Consider the following 17,941-nt stretch of genomic DNA (forward strand, 5'->3'; position numbering starts at 1 on the left):
ATCTATAATGATAGTTTTAAATTTTTAGATTTCATCAATGCACACATTATTGAAATATACTAGAGTTTGGTGATTTTGTTTATAAAACTTTCTTGCTTACGGATAACGTTTTATTTATTGAACCTTTCGTGCTTACATATAGCATTTTACTTTACATTAAGGCGGCCACTCTCAAGCAATGCAATAATGCAATACTCCACATGATGGTCAATTAAATAAATCTCCAATAGACATAGTGGTGTCAAAGTGCATATAATTAAGGGTTAATTAGGTATCCATGTGCTTTAGCATAAGCTATTTTCTAATGGTGGTGTCTTCTTACACTTTAAAGGGAGGTTCAAGAGAATAGTGGATTTAATGGATGCCACCTAATTGCAAAGTTTTCCTTATCCTTTTGGTATTATCTATAAGGCAAAAGTCCCATATACATTTATAAATAGAATATCATATTACAAGCATGATACTTTTGCTATTAGTGGACACATAAATTAGCACCTTCATGCTTAACACTTTAAGCTTAAAACTTTTGCTATTGTTGGTGGACACATAGATTAACACTTTAAGCTTAACACATGACTACACCATGTTGTGTAGATAAATTAAACATTGGATGTCAATCACATGGGTACAAAAGCTCTTGGAATAATGTAGCCTTTTAAAAAACTTAATTATCATTTGTAACATACAGTGTATCGCACACACATAATTAAATTAGGTTACTACACGTCTGCCTATTTTGCATTCTTTTCACTCTCCCTTGTATTGAGGTATCACTCATATTTTGACTTTATGCCTGCATCTCAAATAAAAGAGGACTTATTTGCAAATGCATGCACATTTATGTTTTTGTGTGCAGTCATGCACATGTGCATAGCAAGTACACATATCATTCATGCACATGCACATGTGCATATAGCAAATACACACACCATTCATGCATATGCACATGTGCATATAACAAATACACATACCATTTGTATTGATCCATACCTCCATCTATAGGATTGTATGGTGTGCAAGGTTCCTCAACCTTTCAATCCAACATATCTTCTCCTACATGCAATGATTCATTTTCTACATGCATTCACATAAGAGAAGATGCTCTTTATTTAAATACATGGAAAATTTCACATAACTGTGCAAATGCACTTGGATATGTATGTACTTGTGCTTATTTGAACCTCATAAATATTACAAATGTCATATAGAGATGCATGTGATGCCTTAATTAAAATAATCATAATCAAATATCTTTGGTTACTATTACTTTCTTAATGTAATTACATTTAGTAAACAATGTAAAAGTGTTGCCTTATATAGAGATGCATGTGATGTCTTAATTAAAATAATCATAATCAATGTCTTTGGCTACTATTACTTTCTCAATGTAATCACATTAGTATCTTGCTATACCATATAATCATAATCAAATATCTTTGTCTCAATGTAATTACATTAGTATCTTGCTATACCATATAATCATAATCAAATATCTTTGTCTCAATGTAATTACATTAGTATCTTGCTATACCATATAATCATAATCAAATATCTTTGTCTCAATGTAATTACATTAGTATCTTGCTATACCATATGATCATAATCACATATCTTTGGCTACTATTACTTTCTCAATGTAATTACATTAGTATCTTGCTATACCATATGATCATAATCAAATATCTTTGGCTATTATTACTTTCTCAATGTAATTGGGTTCTTGCTATACCATATACAGAAATTACATTAGGTTCTTGCTATACCATATATAGAAATTACATTAGGTTCTTGCTATACCATATATAGAAATTACATTAGGTTCTTGCTATAACATATATAATAACAATGTAATTACATTAGGTTCTTGCTATACCATATATAGTAACAATGTAATTACATTAGGTTCTTGCTATACCATATATAGTAGTAATGTAAAAGCCTGATAAATGCAATCTACATGGTAGGTTGGTTTTCTTTAGGATGCTGAAGATTGAAAGTGGAAATTTCCCTTCACTTTTTTACTTTCTAATATTTTTAGCTTTTCTTACGATATAAAAGTGCAAAAGTGTAGATGGATTTTATTTGAAGAGAATGTTGAAGTGGATTGTTTTTCCCACTCTTTTGCCTTTTTGATCTTCCTTTTTAGCCTCTCAAATAAAAATTTTGAGAGCTCTACTTATGTATTTGGTTTTTCACGATTTTGACTTATGCAGCTCCTTTGTAGTTCTACAATACTTGAAACTCGGGAAAAAGTATTGAACTAGCTTAAGATAGCATAGTTTTCATGATCATATATAAGAGTTTGGAAATTGAAAGTTTTGGGGCATCTAAAAAAGTGTCTTTGACATGTTATAATGTTGGGTTGTAATAGGATGAGGTATAAAGACACGAGAGAGTCTTTTTCATTAAGCACTAGAATGTACAAGAAAAGGTTGGTATTGAGAATTTAAACATTGGATTTGGATTGCAAGGAGGATTGTGTTGTCAGATTTATATTTAAAAATTAAGCACTCCCAATTCTACGCTTAAATGAATGAGCTTGAGGCATCTAATTTTTGGAATAGAGAGGCTTGTTTCTATGTGGCTACATACTAACGAATACGAAAAGGGCCACCATATTTGCATCTCACATATCACATTATGTGTGGTTGCATGGTTGGGAATACGAAAAGTGTCATACTTTTATGCATCACATTATCACATATTGGGAAATAAAAACAACCACATGTGTGTATAGTCTAGGTATTAAAGAATATGACAAGGTTCTCGTTTTCTTATAAGGAGGAGTCCACATCTAGAGAATGTTCTTGAGTTATTTGAGGAGGGGTGAGCATACTAATGCATTAAATTATAGGGTTTGGGGTGAGGTGGACCTTGTGAGAGAATATTTCCCATAATGTTAGGGTTATTTATGGGAAGATTCGTAGGTAAATAATTGTTTGATGCTTAATTGGGATAAGGATGATGTGGTCCGTGGTCTACTCTTTGTGGGGTGGGAGGCCACAAAGCTTTTACATTTACTTAGGTCAAAGGTAATGCAAAGCTACAAGTGCTTTAACACTTAATCAAGGGAAAGGACGATGAAAGGTGGAAATTTATTTACTTAAGAAAAAGGTAATGCAAAGTTAGTCAAAAGGCGATTTATAAAATATTAATGGTGTTCTCCAAGATGGGGCCCATGATAATTTTGAGAGAGAGAGAGAGAGAGAGAGAGAGAGAGAGAGAGAGAGAGAGAGAGAGAGAGAGAGAGAGAGAGAGAGAGATCAATGAATGCCAAGTGGAGTAAAGATTCATGGTTACACAATGAATGTAGGGAGGTGAAGGGAGTTAAGGTATTTGAAGCGTTGTAACTGCTAGAAAGAGAAAAACATACACATTACTTGACTTCACAACATGCAACTAGACAGAGCATGTACTCTATAAGGTGCATGCATATATATACATTCATGGATGGCCTACACCGACAATCAAGAGAAAAACTCCATATATATATATATATATATATATATATATATATATATATATATATATATATATATATATATATATATATTCATGTAGGTAAAGTACACAAAAATGCATACAATACGATGATTCATGAAAGCATATACATTTTTTAAATTTATAGTGAAAATAGTACATACTCCATGGGTATTACATTGTTGCACAACGTAAGATGTTTCTATTTTAGAGACAAGGAACGTGGAGTGAACATTGGGCAAAATTCTCTCCAGCCATAGAAAGATGACTAGAGAATGATTTTGTGGATATATATATATATATATATATATATATATATATATATATATATATATATATATATAGAGAGAGAGAGAGAGAGAGAGAGAGAGAGAGGTTTCATCATGGCCTACACACACACACAGATTAGAGAGAGAGAGAGAGAAAGGATTCATCGTGGCCTACACACACACACACACACACACACATAGATGAGAGAGAGAGAGGTTTCATCATGGCCTACACACACACAGATTAGAGAGAGAGAGAAAGGATTCATCATGGCCTACACACACACACATAGATGAGAGAGAGAGAGAGAGAGAGAGAGAGAGAGAGAGAGAGAGAGAGAGGATTCATCATGCCCACACACACACAGAAACAAAGAGAGAGAGAGAGAGAGGATCCATCTTGATTCTTGATGGATGATGAGATGAGATGAGAGCTTTCAAGATCAATGATGATATCATTTCACATATATAAGGATAGGGGCTGAATGATAGCTAGTGTGTGTAGATTTGAGACACTTGGCTATAAAAATTATGGTAGTTTTGTTTATTATATTATTGTGGATTTCTTTAATGAGGGGAGAAAAAGGGGTGTTTATAACTATTTAATAAAATACCCCCCCCCCCCCCCCCCCCCCAAAAGTCCAACTCAGTATGTTTCTTGTCTTGGCCGTGGGGGGCGCCTGCACACTGCAGTCTTTGCTGTGTGGGCCCCCACACCCACCCTGTGCTGAGCTGTCCGCATCCCATTCGTCGATCCCTTCCCTAGTCTTTCAAATTGGCAGAGCCACATTTCCCATATAAAAACAAATATTTAATAGCTATCATCACCATTACATAAATTAGAGACCGAATTTCCCAAAAAGAAAAATGCGAGGTCAATGCCTTTTTTTTTCTAGTATTTCTCAAATGGAAAAATATAATTGGAGGCGGGTTCCCTTCGTTTTAATATATTTCTCCCAAAAAAAGAAAAAAGGGGAAAAATTTATGATAACGCTCTAATCTAAATTCTGTCGTTGAATCTTCACAAAATTAAATTCCGAAGATTCTCTCCAAAATTTCTCCCCCATGACAGGCTTTCTAAATTGGGGAAAATTAGAATTTGAGAAATATTAACACCCTTTTTCTAAATTTTCCCAAAAATTCGATCTCGTTGGATCTTCACAAAATTTCAAAAAGAGAGCAATCAAATTAATTAAACCTAATCGCAATGATAAAAAGGACAGAATTTGTTGAAGAAAAAGGACAGAATAATGTGGGTCTCAAAAAATTAAGATTGTTTTTTTAAATAGATTGGAAATTAAGAATGTTTGTTTTGAGAGAATTTATCCTTTTATTCAATAATTTCAGACTTTAGTAATGGGGTGGGGTGGGGCTGATGAACTAAGGTTCAAAAAGCTGATTCTTGCACAGGCCTTGTCCCACTGCCTCTTCAATCTGATGAGTTTTGTGTGTGTAAATTGTGTATATATTTTAAATGCCCATGATTGAAGGGTGGCTTGTCCCATCTTGCAGCTTAGCTGGCTATCTGCTGGCCCACTCGTTGCATGGGAATTTGATTAAAGCTATTTAAAAATAAGGTTTTATTTAATCAAATTTTGTTCTAAATAAACTTTACTTAATCCAAATAAACTTTAAAATCCTTTTTTTTAATTTTTATTTTTTGGGGGGGGGGGGTGGTGTGTTGGTTTTTTTTTTTGGGGAGATTGAAGGCCTAAAGGTAAAAGGGGTTGGCTAGAAATTTAAAACCATCGAAAAAAAGGGGGACTAAGTTTAGAGGCTGTTTCCACGATCTTCCTCAGTTGTCCACTTTTAGAGAGTTGAAATTCGCGAGAAAAAAACAAAAAGTGAAAAAGCTAGGTAGGCTCCATAATGTTGCAAATTTTAAAAAATTTAATATGGTGGGAATTGTGATCGAAGTGGGAAGCACCCGATCACAATACCACCAGCCTCCCACCAAACTTCACCAGTGGGTGGAATTCTTCTATCATGTGGGAACAACTGCTTAGACTTTAATTTATGAGCTATGGCTCATCAGTTGAAAACTGAAGTGGAAATGAAACCCCCTAGCCTATATAAACCATGAATGATTAGAATCTATTGTTCCAGCTTCCTCCAACACTAATAATTTTCAATACATTAATATTTCAATACGTGGAGGGGGATAATTTTTTAATTTTCTTGTCTTCATTTGCATTGACATTTTGACTTTTAATAAGTAAACTTGCTTCTTACGTTTTACCATAACTTGCGGGCGTGTAGTGCAGTGACAAAATGGGTTGGATCACTGCCCAGGGGTGCGAGCTCGTTGAACCCTGCTGCACTACACCCGCAATGTGTTTGCCATAAAGGCTTAAGTTGAGTACCAAATCCTTTTTTCAAAAAAAGTTTGACCATAGAGGCTTAAGCTTTATAAAACAGTGATAGGTTGTACTAATTTTCTTGTCAAGTTCTACTTTATATGCATAGACATTTTTACTTTCAATAACTTGCTTCTTAAGTTTCATCATAGACTGTATATAATATATATATGTATAGCTAGGGGAGCTTTCAATTAATAAAGAGTCATAAATTTCCTCTTTTTTTTTCAACCCGTGTCCCTCTCCCACATCAAAGTCAGCAACCTCCCTTAATACTACACATTACTTTTGTTCAACAAAATTCATTTATTTAGAGTTGTACGATGTAGAGTCTGTACTCTAGAGCCTACTCTTTTTGGGAAAAGTGGAGTTCTGGTATTAACAGATAATGCTGCATAGTTTAAATAGCATAGGCATTAACATTGCAACAGCATTAGTATTTTAACATTAGGTTGCTTTTCAAGTTAAGGTTTTTTGAGTAAGTGCATATGGTGTGGTGCAGGCCAAGGATGATGTTTGGGTAAGTGCATATGGTGTGGTGCAGGCCAAGGATGATTTTTAGGCTGGTCCACTCTTTAAAACAACAACCACTGGTTGTATTTAATAACCAGAATATCCAAAATAGGCATGACACCTGTCAAAAAGCAACCAGTAGTAGTGAGCTCAATAGTTCAAAAAGCAACCAGTAGTGGTGAGCTCAACAGTTCAAAATCCTGTGTGTTCACTTCACAAAAGATCTCCGAGAGCTATGTCATCTTGCATTTAAAATCCCTGGGGTGGCGTGGAAAGAAGCCCTGTAAATAAAGAGATAGTCTTGCTAGGTGTTTTGGATCATTGCAGAGAGGATAAACACATTTGATGATTGATCTAGTGGTGGGCTGGTCTTACTAGTTGTGTGGGTAAGCTAAATCAATCTCTTTGTTCTTTTTATTTAAAAAAAATTACGCAACTAATTCCTAGTCGATGAGAGGACTCCGCTTAGGGCCCGGAATGCCTTTTTACAACACACCTCAACGACGAGGCTTAGCTACCACCCGATGATAAATTGAAGGGTTCAAGTCCTAAAACATGAGAGAGAAAAGCCACGGAGCAAGGTATATTTGATGAGTTAAATTGAAGTGGACAAAATCTGCATTAGAATTAAGCAATACTATGTACTGGGGTGAGTTTTTGGGAAGGATGATGATGATGCTTTTATTGTTATGGGGAAAGAAAAATTTGGAAGATAATATGTCTCTCTCTCTCTCTCTCTCTCTCTCTCTGCAAATTCCGTCCATCCCATGCTGCTGCACGACCTGGCCACTGTGCTCCTTTTCTCTCTCTCTCTCTCTCTCTCTCTCTCTCTCTCACACACACACACAAAAACACACACACACACACATAACTGCATGTCCTACATGCAACCAGTGAATACTCTCATATATTAAATCTGCATGGGTAAATAAAAGTAAATACTAAATACCCTTTGACCCAGTCCCCAACACACACCCCCCCACAGTGGCACACAGACACAATGTAGCAGATAATAAATTGAAGAAATACCCATTCCCATTAATATCTTTGCCCTCCCCCCTATGTACGTTATGCTTCCATTGAAGAACGGAATTTACTATGCACTCCCATGCAGGCTGGACATGTGAGTTTCGATTTTAAAGCTCTGTTTAATAAGCCCCCCCCCCCTCTCTCTCTCTCTAATTAATGCATAATTCTCCACTCCAAATCACAATGCACAGTTGAATCTATCTTTCTCTTCTGCTAATCTCTCTCTGGATCATCTGACACTAAGTCGTGATTGATTGCTTAATGATTTAATGTATGGAGATTGTCCTCTTCTCTGTGTGTGTGTGTGAGAGAGAGAGAGAGAGAGAGAGAGTATCTGACACAGGCAGCCAGGGCAGGGCACAAAAAAGAGAGAGTACTTGTAAGGAGTAAGGTCTGGTTTATGATTAATCTATTATTAAGAAGGGCTTAGAAGATTTGCTGATGATTGAGGCACTCATGACCAGCTTTGCCGTAAAATTGTGGGAAGCGGCAAAAACCTGCCAAGCGGAGCTTCTTGTCAAGCAAAAGAGGGGGCATGAGGTCCCCTCTTGTCTATTAGCTTGTCTTGTGTATGCTTTTTTACATACACACACACGCGCAGGGTGCTTTTTCTCCCTCTCCTAAAGTGTTTAAAAAGAAAAAACAAAAAGCTGCCAAATCTTCATTTTTAAATTAGCTCCCAAAAATCTTTCTTAATCCCCCACCTCGTGATCACAGCAGTTCTGATCTTGGGCGATAGCAAGAGTGTAATTTATCCTATCTTAACACAGAGCTAATTGGGTGTTTTACCCAGCACTGCTTTTCATGATCATTAAGTAATTATTTTAATTCAGTAATAAGCCCAGTATAAGATAATCAAAGAATTAAAAAAAAGATTATATTATACTATTTGGGTTATTTTAACTGATTAATTTGAGTAATCAAAATAGTCCTTGGAGTTGGTCAAACGCAGTACTTTCAGCTGATTAAGTTATGCAGTAGATAGAATTTAGGTGATCAAGTAGCGTATTTAGTAATCAATAATTAAGCGATCATTAAAAAAAAAGAACATTTTCTGCTTATGGGCGACTGCAATTTTTTGTTTATCTTACTCTGTCAAAAAAGGGAGTTTTTTTTTAAAACGATTGCTGGCTCTTGATAATGAAAATGAAGAGGATTGCCGGCATGAATGATTCAAATGCATAAACAATTCCTTACATCAAAGTATGAAGGAACCCACCTCGCTAAATTGATGACCCACACAGTTCACAACAAAATTCTGTTAGTTGAAATAATTAAAAGAGCCCACACTGCAAAAGAAATTCAATGTAAAAAATCCAAATTGCTAGGTGGAAATTTACAAAATTTGGTAATTACCAAATTAAAAAAAAATCCATGTTACAGGTTTTTTTTTAAATTTTAAATTTTGATTTAATAAATGGAATTGCAGAGAATTCACATTATTTTCAGTTGATTTTTGTGTATGAAATTACACAGCAACACATTGCACAAAAGAAATTGATTGAATTTATGTAAAAAGAGAAATGATTTTACAATTGGATGGGATGAATTAACATTTATAGATTGCAAATGTTTTGTTGATTTTTTTTTTTTGGGTTTTGATGATGTGATGTTTGCCTAGCGCTAGGGGGGGTGGCAGGAGAAGGGGAGGTACAAGAGGGGCAGAGAAGAGGGCTTCATTTATTCCTCCAACATGGGCTATTCTGCCCCCATTGCAGACCAACGCCACATTCACACACTGGCAAAAGGGGGGGGGGGGGGGGGGGGAGGGGGGGAAAAAAGCAAAAAAAAGCTGCAGTACCGTCGAAACATCTCCCCATTTTTCTATGCATTTTCCCTTAAAACTTGAGTTCCAAGCTTCTTCCCTACAATTTGATTCCTCCCAAATATATTTCTTAGAAATTTTTTAATTAATTTGATACCTCCCCTTTTTATTCTCCTCCAAATTTTTAATGCAAAAAATTAAATATTTTTGGTGGAAAAATCCCTTCTCTCTGTTTTCTGCTAAAACGAGTTGAGTCTAACTTCTTGTTGTACAAGCTTCTGGCTATGACAGACAGATAGATCTATCTCTACAGCACCAACATATGATAATACCTGCTTTTGCTAGCCTGTAGCTATGGAGTTCTGTAGCCTGAGCTGAGAGCTCTCTTCATTTGATGAAGACAATCTATTGGCTAAAATGACCCTTTTCGTGTTCTGCAAAATAACCCTAATTTTCTATAATTTTGAAATTTATTGTTTTTTTTTTCTTGGATTCATTCCGGACCAAGCACTGTTTTTTCTTAGATGACAACTATTTTGCTACTTAACTACATTGCATCCACCCTCTATTTTCTTTGTAATTTCTACTTAGATTTTTTGTATTTTGGTTTTGTTTTTTGGGGGTGGGGGGGGGCTCTTTTTTATTTTCTCCTTTTATTTTTCCTCTTTAAAAAACTTATTGTTGGCTGCAATGCCCTCTCCTAAATTCTAAGAATTATTTTATTTTTTTCTTGCAATGCATTCAAGGAAAAAATCCACCTAATTTTTGGCTACATTCTAAAATAATTAAGAACCACTAATCTAATTTGGTAAATTTTAAAATATAGTTTTTTTTTTGGTGGTTAAAAAGAAAACTGGCGAAAAATTCTCCCAAAATAAATCTAGAAAGTGCCTGCAGAGATAGAGGCAATTGGCCCTTTTTGGAGCTTTGATTCTCAGCCTCTCATCAAGCGCAGAAACAAAACAGGAGGGGGACAAGCCGATCCACACCTCTCTCTCTCACTCTGCAAGTCTTCTGGTTATCATCATAATTTTATCATTATCTATCAATCAACAGAAACCCAATCCTCCCCATATCTCTTTGTTTTTGTTCCCCCCCTCCTCGAGAACCCATCATCTTCTCAGAGCCCCCCTTTTGCCTTCTTCACTCCATCTCTACTACCACTGTGTATCTTCAGTGTATCTCTTGTGCACAGTGTTTTTCTGCCTCGGACTGGGTGGAGACTCTATCCATCAATCTCTGCAAGTAAACGTCCAAATCTTCCAGTTTTGGCATTTCTTTATTCCGCCAAGCTTCTCTCTCCACATATTCATGTGTTGGGTGACTTGGGACCTTTGAAAATGTGACCCCTTTCTCTCTCTCTCCTGTGTCTCTCTCTTAAACATCAGTTACAGGCTACAGCAACTCCCTTGTCCCCCATTTTTGGGTTCTCATATGCTCAATTTGGGTTCTCTCTCTTTCTCTCTCTACAGTTACAATCAACCAATTGCTCCTGTTGGATTTTCTTATTATTAGTCCCTCTCTCTCTCTTTCTCTCTTATAAACGCCCATCTCCTCGTTTTGGGTTCTCTTCCTTCCAAGCCGCCTTCCCTCTGTGTCCCTTCAATCAGTTACATGCTTGCTTTAGGCTCTCTCAGCCTGCTCCACCATCGGTTACAAGCGCCCACAACCCCCGGTGTTTTCGGTTCTTCTCCAATCTGTGAGCAATTCCTCCTCTTTTCCCTCTTTTAATTCCTTCCGTGTTGATGACATATACATCAAACCTCCAGCTCTAACTCTCCACCCCTCTCTGCACGGCCTTCTATTCATGCCCTTCCTCTTGTACTGTCTGTATGCTGGAAAGGCTCCCTTTGCCTAACACCCCTCCTCTCTCTCTCCTGCCCAATATAATTATCCACCAATATCCCACATTGCAAGGAAAACTTTCCTCAGTTTCATAGCTCATGTTACAGGCTCCTCCACACTTCTCTTTTCCAATCAGACAGTAAGCAGAAAGCAGATCTAGGCTGCAATATCTTAAGGCTTGGGAGCTGTGTGCTTGTAGGTACTTTCTTTTCTCTTTGTGCAAACGACCTTTGTCATCTTCACTAACTGTATAGTTTGGGTGAGACTTGCATTGTTTCTCTCTACTATTATTCCTCTTCACACCATGCAATTTCTGGTTCAAATGGTGGGGTGCAAGTACATTCATTCATAGAAATGTCCCTGGTTTCTCTGATATGGATTATTGAGTACTCATGTCTATTTGGGCATCAATCACCGTGCCCAGAAGCCCACTGTCCCATTTATGTGGCTAATCAATATCCTGGATTTTTAGGTCATGTAAACCCTTCATCCTGCTATGTTCATAGCCTTGTTGCTCCTCTTTAATAAGATCTGATCTATGCATGTGTCAGAGCAAATGTGACCATACTTGTGCTCTCTAATTTGCTCTCTTTGCAAGTTTTCCAAAAGGTTATTATTCCAGAGTGATCCTTGGAAAAAAATCTTGCTGGAAAGAATGCCAAAACTAATTTGAGACAGTAAGGGTTAATTAACTTCCCAGGCAGGATTTTGATCTTGAAACCTTCAATCTGGAATGAAAAACATCAGTTACAAGCGATAGTTTAATGTCTCTCTGTTGTATATGTATGTGTGTGGAGTGATACAAAAAAATCAGTATGTGCATGTATTCTGATTCACACACACACACACACACAGAGAGAGAGAGAGAGAGAGAGAGAGAGAGAGAGAGAGAGAGAGAGAGATGTCCTCTCTCTGACTTTTCTCTTTACATTTTTATGCAGGGAAGTGAGAAACCTCGGGAGATTGGTTGACACTTACTAAAACGTGGGTTTAGTTTAAGGATAACCAAAAAATTGCCATGATCAGCTGTAATCTTGATGATTTCATTTCGCCTCTCTTGAAAAGTCTATTGGCATTTTGATCCACTTCCTTGAGGTTATTATTCATGGTGGGAACCTTAAAGGAAGTCCTGGAGGCTCAAAAGGGCCTTTCTGTATTCCAGTATGTAGAAATCATGTGGAATTTCTTGAATGATCTTCAGACCCAGACGAGGAAGGGACCTTTGTCACATCGAAAGACGGCACCGACTGGCCTGTTCTGCATGTCTGGGCCTGTGGCCCATGCAGATGATGCCGACGATGATGCCATTAGCAATGTACACATGCAGAAAGAAGCATCACATAGCCACCCTCTTCTTGATGACAAGCTGTGTTTGGAAACAAGGAAAGAATCGAATGCTATTTGCTGTGAGAAACCGCTAGCAGGTATTGGCAATGGTGCAGGATCTTTGGAGTCAGGTCTCATAGTTAAGTGCAATTGGGCAGATGGTTGTTTGTATGAAGGTGAATGGGGTCTTGACCAACATAGTGGAAGGGGTAAAATTTGCTGGCCATCTGGGTCTTTTTATGAGGGTGAAATCATGGGCGGTAGCCTGCATGGTGTAGGTATGTACAAAGGTGCAGATGGGACGGTTTACAAGGGGAACTGGATTTTGAATAAGAAGCATGGTTTTGGTCGGAAAAGGTATGCCAATGGGGATGTATATGAAGGATCATGGAAGTGGGATGTGCCAGAGGGGCAAGGGCGATACTTTTGGAGCAATGGAAGTGAATATTATGGAGGATGGAAAGGTGGAATGATGTCAGGAAGAGGTGTTTTATCATGGGCAAGTGGTGATAAGTATGATGGTCGGTGGCTTAATGGGTTAGCAGATGGGCATGGTGTTTACACTTGGGCAGATGGCAGCACGTATTTCGGCACTTGGAGAAATGGTTTAAAACATGGTGAGGGAAGGTTTTATCCTCCTGGAAACAAATATGTGGAGAGCGAACGTCTGCACTACGCTTTCTTGGCGTTTGGAGAAGATGATGCTTTTGGGGATGAGATGGACACTATCCAAAATTCTTGTAGACAGAAAGTATGCTCTCCCTCTCATTTGCCACGAGAGCTTAGGAGGTTAGGTCAAGTATCGCCACTTGATAAGTTAACGCTTGATATGCTTGCCTCCTCCTTGGAGGTTGATGAAGAGAGCAACCTCTTTTTAGAGAGGCTGTGGAGACTTGAGGGCTCAGCAGGGTGTCTTCCAAGGTTGCATGATGCAGCTTATCCTAGCAGATGTGTGTTGGAAGCCAGTGAAGAAAATCTCTCACAAGGACAAGATTTACCTCTTTCAGAGGCTGATAACAGCCAACATAGGTGGCTTATGAGAGAGAGGAAAAGACCTGGGCAGACCATCTATGAAGGTCATCAAAGCTATGATTTGATGCTGAATTTGCAGCTAGGGATCAGGTTTGATTCTAAACCCCCCCAAAAAATTTTCATTGGATGTAGGCTTTCCTTAGCAGATTAGGGCTCAAATTTCTTCTGACTCTTTATGTAGGTACTCGGTTGGGAAAGTAACACCAGAGCAGAAGAGGAGCCTCCTTGCGGCTGACTTTGGCCCAAAAGCTAGGATAAGGGTGAACTTCCCAACAGAGGGATCTCAGCTCACCCCTCCTCACCAATCAGCGGACTTCAAATGGAAGGATTACTGTCCTATGGTTTTCAGGTTAGTTGAAGGATGTCAAGTTTGAAACAGACACACTTCTATATACTCGGATCACGTGGAGGGTATCTGCATGGGCAGGCAGCTCCCCATTATCAATCATATGTATGTTCTCAATTTTGCATGGAACCCTGCATACGGTAAAACTTACAATACATGCATTAGCAACATGAGCTCAATAATATACTTACATACAATAAAACATACATGCATGCATGTGAAAGGATACCTACAGGCTATCATGAAGATGTGTCTGTTATTGTGCCTATGTCTATGTGTAGGCATGCTAAGTTCTCACAACATCTATGTTGTGTAACTGTATCTTTTGGCTTTTAGCTACGTAAGCCACATTGTCTACCTTTCTAGGCACTTGAGGGAGACCTTTAAGATTGATGCGGCCGACTACATGTTATCCATTTGTGGAAATGATGGATTGAGAGAGCTTTCTTCACCTGGAAAGAGTGGGAGCATTTTCTACCTTTCCCAAGACGAGCGGTTTATGATAAAAACACTTCGAAAAGCTGAAACCAAGGTAAATAATTGTACTTCAATTTCGTGTATCAGCTATGTATATGTAAAATTGATCTGATTTGCTTTCCCTGGTTGAGCGATTCATTCTTTTTTAACTAAATTTTGACGGATACGCACGCAGGTGCTTTTAAAAATGCTTCCGAGGTACTACAATCATGTGCGAATGTATGAAAATACCCTTCTTACGAGGTTTTTTGGGCTCCACAGGATCAAACCTGCAGGTGGTCAGAAGGTATGGATTTCTAATGTGTTACCATGCTGAGGTGTCATTTCTCCATGCTGAGGTGTTATTTCTTCATGCTCATGGAATGGGAGAAGGGCTTACTGTTTGTGTTGGGCAGGTTCGGTTTATTGTAATGGCCAATGTGGTTTCCACTGACTCATGGATTCACAGAAGATTTGACCTGAAAGGATCCTCTCAGGGTCGATCCACAGAGAAAGATGAGACTGATGAGAACACGACATTGAAGGATTTAGATTTAGACTTTGTATTCCAACTTGACCCTTCTTGGAGAGATGCAGTCTTGGAGTAAGTTCACACTTGAAAGGATAATGCAAGTGTTGCTAGTGAATAGAACTTATGAAGTCTTTCCAATACAAGCTAGTCCATTGGTTGACCCTCTGGTTTTTTTTGGCTTGCAGACAAATCTCTAGAGATTGCAAGTTTTTAGAGTCTGAACGTATCATGGATTATAGCTTATTGTTGGGGCTTCATTTTAAAGATCCACCCTCTTCCAAAGCTTTTTCTCAAAGCCATGGCTCCATGTTTGACTTGCCATTGCATGACGTTGTGATATCAAGATTTGTGGCAAGCAGTGGTATGCCTCTATTCTAAACCGTAGTCTAAATACACATGCTTGTATATGCATGTACAAGTAGCTGCATACCTTGATTTATGCGTCTTCTTACTTGCATTTAGACATACATAAGCATATGATAACTCACACATGTACTTACCCGTGCAACTACAAGGCCATTGTGAACTCTGCTCTGCATGCATTAGATACTCATTTCTGTGCCTGTAGGTCTTTTTATGTATTAATTATGCTTGCATATGCATGCACATACATTGATGCTAATACAAATGTTAGATCTCTAATACCCTAGAACTCAGGCGTACACATGTGGTATGCGTGTGCATACATTCTTGTGTGCCAACTTGTGTATGCGCATGCACACGTATCTACCGTCACGACAAATGCACCTATATTTGTATGTGTATGCACATGCACACATTGGCACTTGTTCTCACATTCTAAAGTGAACCAGTATGCACCTTGGTATGTACATCTTATCATGCAACACTCTCTTTGTCATGTGAATGCTAACAATGTTGCACCATGGATTGTTGTGATCTACCAAAGTTAATGCAGCTGTCTTCTCTTTTACTCAAGTTGGCTAATTTGGCTTGTTTTGGTAAGCAGCTGGTTTTGTGGAAGTAGAAGTAGGCTCGAAATGTCCGGCTTCAAGAGATCCAGGACTCCAGCAAGACAATGGCACTCTGGGAAGGCAGGCCTCTTTGAAGTCCTCTACAGAAGAGGATGTAGAAGTTGACCTGATTTTTCCTAAAAAAGAAAGGTACACTATGTAAGATCATATGTTTTTGTTGAGTCTAAGTTAAACCTGATTGTCCACCCATCTGACAGTGTTGTGTTTCCCATGATATGCAGGTACAACATACAAATAGGTTCCAACATGCCTGCTAGGGCTTGCCGTAGACTTCCTGATGGCAAGGATGATTCTGATTGCAATGAGGTCTATGATGTTATTCTGTATTTTGGAGTTATTGATATTCTGCAAGAGTATGATATCGTTAAGAGATTAGAGCATGCCTACAAATCTTTTCAGTTCGATTCTCTCTCCATATCAGCAGTGGACCCGGCACTGTACTCCAAGAGGTTTCAACATTTCATGCACGAAATATTTCCTGCCAACACATGAGTATTTGTTGGAACATGTGAAGGGTTTTTTAATCAAGTGGGCTGTTGATTTTGTTAACATCCATGAATGCGGGGCTTTTGGTGCCTTTCAATCATGGAACTCTCAAGTGCAAAGGATCTGGAGTGCATCGTGATGGCCAGATCTCTGAGCTGTCTCAGTAAGTAAAGGCCATACCTTGGCCTTGCAGGCACGTTCATGCTACTGCATCTGCAACAAAAGGCTAGTGAGTAAGTATTACAAGTGATGGGGTACCTCTGTTGGCAAGAATGGCAGGCTTCTGACCGATTTGGCATATGCCCATTCAAGTCAGAAGGAATGCATGGCATGCCCATTCCACTGCATCTAGACCGAGGGCTTTTGAGCATGTACCATCTACAGTGAATTGCCTCCATTGATGAGAACGTGGGTTCCTATACCTGCAGAAGGAAGGGTTATGATTAAACACGTGGGGCTAGGATTTGAAACATGCAGAGGATAAATCAAGAGTCAAAATTTCAGCCCTCTTATCATGTAAGAGGTGGGCTTGCCCATTTTATTCTGGCCACAACAAAGGTTCTCCACTGTATCACCACTGCCCATTGTACTGTCTCAACTACAACGGCTTTCCTCAGTATTGTGGCTCAGATGTGAGGATTAGACGAGCCATGCCTTTTGGGCATATTCATCTCAGGTGCACCATATTAAATCAACTGTGATGGGAGTGTGCGGGTTGAAGCAGATGCCAGATCTGTGGTACCGTTCTGGGTGTGTTCTGTTTGCACCTCCCACAACAAAGGGTGGCATGAAGATCACATGCATCGGACATGCTTCAGCTGCTTCCCTTGTGAAGAAGGTTCAGGGGTATAATGTAAAGTAAATTTGGTGAGGTTTTGATTGCAGCTCAGGCAATATGCTGAGCTTTGAATGCCCATGATAGTGTGAGTACTTGCTGCCACTGAAGCTTCTTGGTGAAAGGAAACTTCAGCAGAAATCTCAGAAAGAAATTTATAGAGTAATGTCCTTGGAAGGATCACATAACATGCCATCTTCAAAAGCACAAACTTAATTACTCTGAATGAGGGGTTCAGAGATGAGACATCAAAGAAAGATTAGCACCAGGAGTTTTTTTATTTACAGATGTAAATTCTATCTGCATCCAGGGTTACTAAGCTGGCCCTTAGGAGGAAGCAGAGCCACTAACCAGATACATATGATTTATTTGACTTTACACCATGTTGGAAAGAAAAGCCATCTTTTGTACACTAAATATGAAAGCAAGGTTATTTTTGTGAGTTTTTATTCTGATGCAAATTCTATGCAAAGCTCAAATCTATCTTTTGTAGTAAAGTACTCTGAAGTTTTATTTGTTTTCTCTAATTGCCATGAATGCTTTGCTATATGCAATGTGGCTGAGGTGTACGTATAGTCGTAACTGGTATTAGTTTACACAAGCTGAAAATTCTTTGTTTTTTGGTATAGACCCTAGCTGATATATGTAGAATTCTGTTAATCTGCATGGAGTATAGGC

At 38.3% G+C, this 17,941-nt stretch overlaps 1 protein-coding gene across 3 annotated transcripts; it reads left to right on the top strand.

The window, feature by feature from the left end:
- The first annotated feature begins 10,372 nt into the window (after positions 1-10,372).
- LOC147613562 (phosphatidylinositol 4-phosphate 5-kinase 9-like) lies at positions 10,373-17,708 on the top strand. 3 transcript variants are annotated; one of them, XM_086781555.1, is made up of 9 exons: positions 10,373-11,457; positions 12,200-13,706; positions 13,798-13,965; positions 14,329-14,494; positions 14,615-14,725; positions 14,835-15,022; positions 15,136-15,311; positions 15,918-16,071; positions 16,164-17,708. In XM_086781555.1, exons 2-9 carry the CDS (start codon positions 12,364-12,366, stop codon positions 16,432-16,434), a joined length of 2,577 nt encoding a protein of 858 aa, XP_086637681.1. In that variant the 5' UTR covers positions 10,373-11,457; positions 12,200-12,363; the 3' UTR covers positions 16,435-17,708. The 3 variants fall into 3 exon arrangements, with proteins under 3 accessions (XP_086637681.1, XP_086637682.1, XP_086637684.1); XM_086781556.1 differs by having other exon boundaries at positions 10,392-11,112; XM_086781558.1 differs by having other exon boundaries at positions 10,407-11,453.
- Positions 17,709-17,941: the final 233 nt, after the last annotated feature.

Source organism: Cibotium barometz, chromosome 43 (assembly GCF_041138505.1).
Source record: "Cibotium barometz isolate CiBa-2024 chromosome 43, ASM4113850v1, whole genome shotgun sequence".
NCBI classification, from domain to species: Eukaryota; Viridiplantae; Streptophyta; class Polypodiopsida; order Cyatheales; family Cibotiaceae; genus Cibotium; species Cibotium barometz.

Coding starts and splice junctions, on each gene's coding strand:
- LOC147613562 (XM_086781555.1), top strand. CDS start 12,364: ATGGTGGGAACCTTAAAGGAAGTCCTGGAGGCTCAAAAGGGCCTTTCT. Junction 14,495..14,614: donor TTCGAAAAGCTGAAACCAAG/GTAAATAATTGT, acceptor ATACGCACGCAG/GTGCTTTTAAAAATGCTTCC. Junction 16,072..16,163: donor ATTTTTCCTAAAAAAGAAAG/GTACACTATGTA, acceptor CATGATATGCAG/GTACAACATACAAATAGGTT.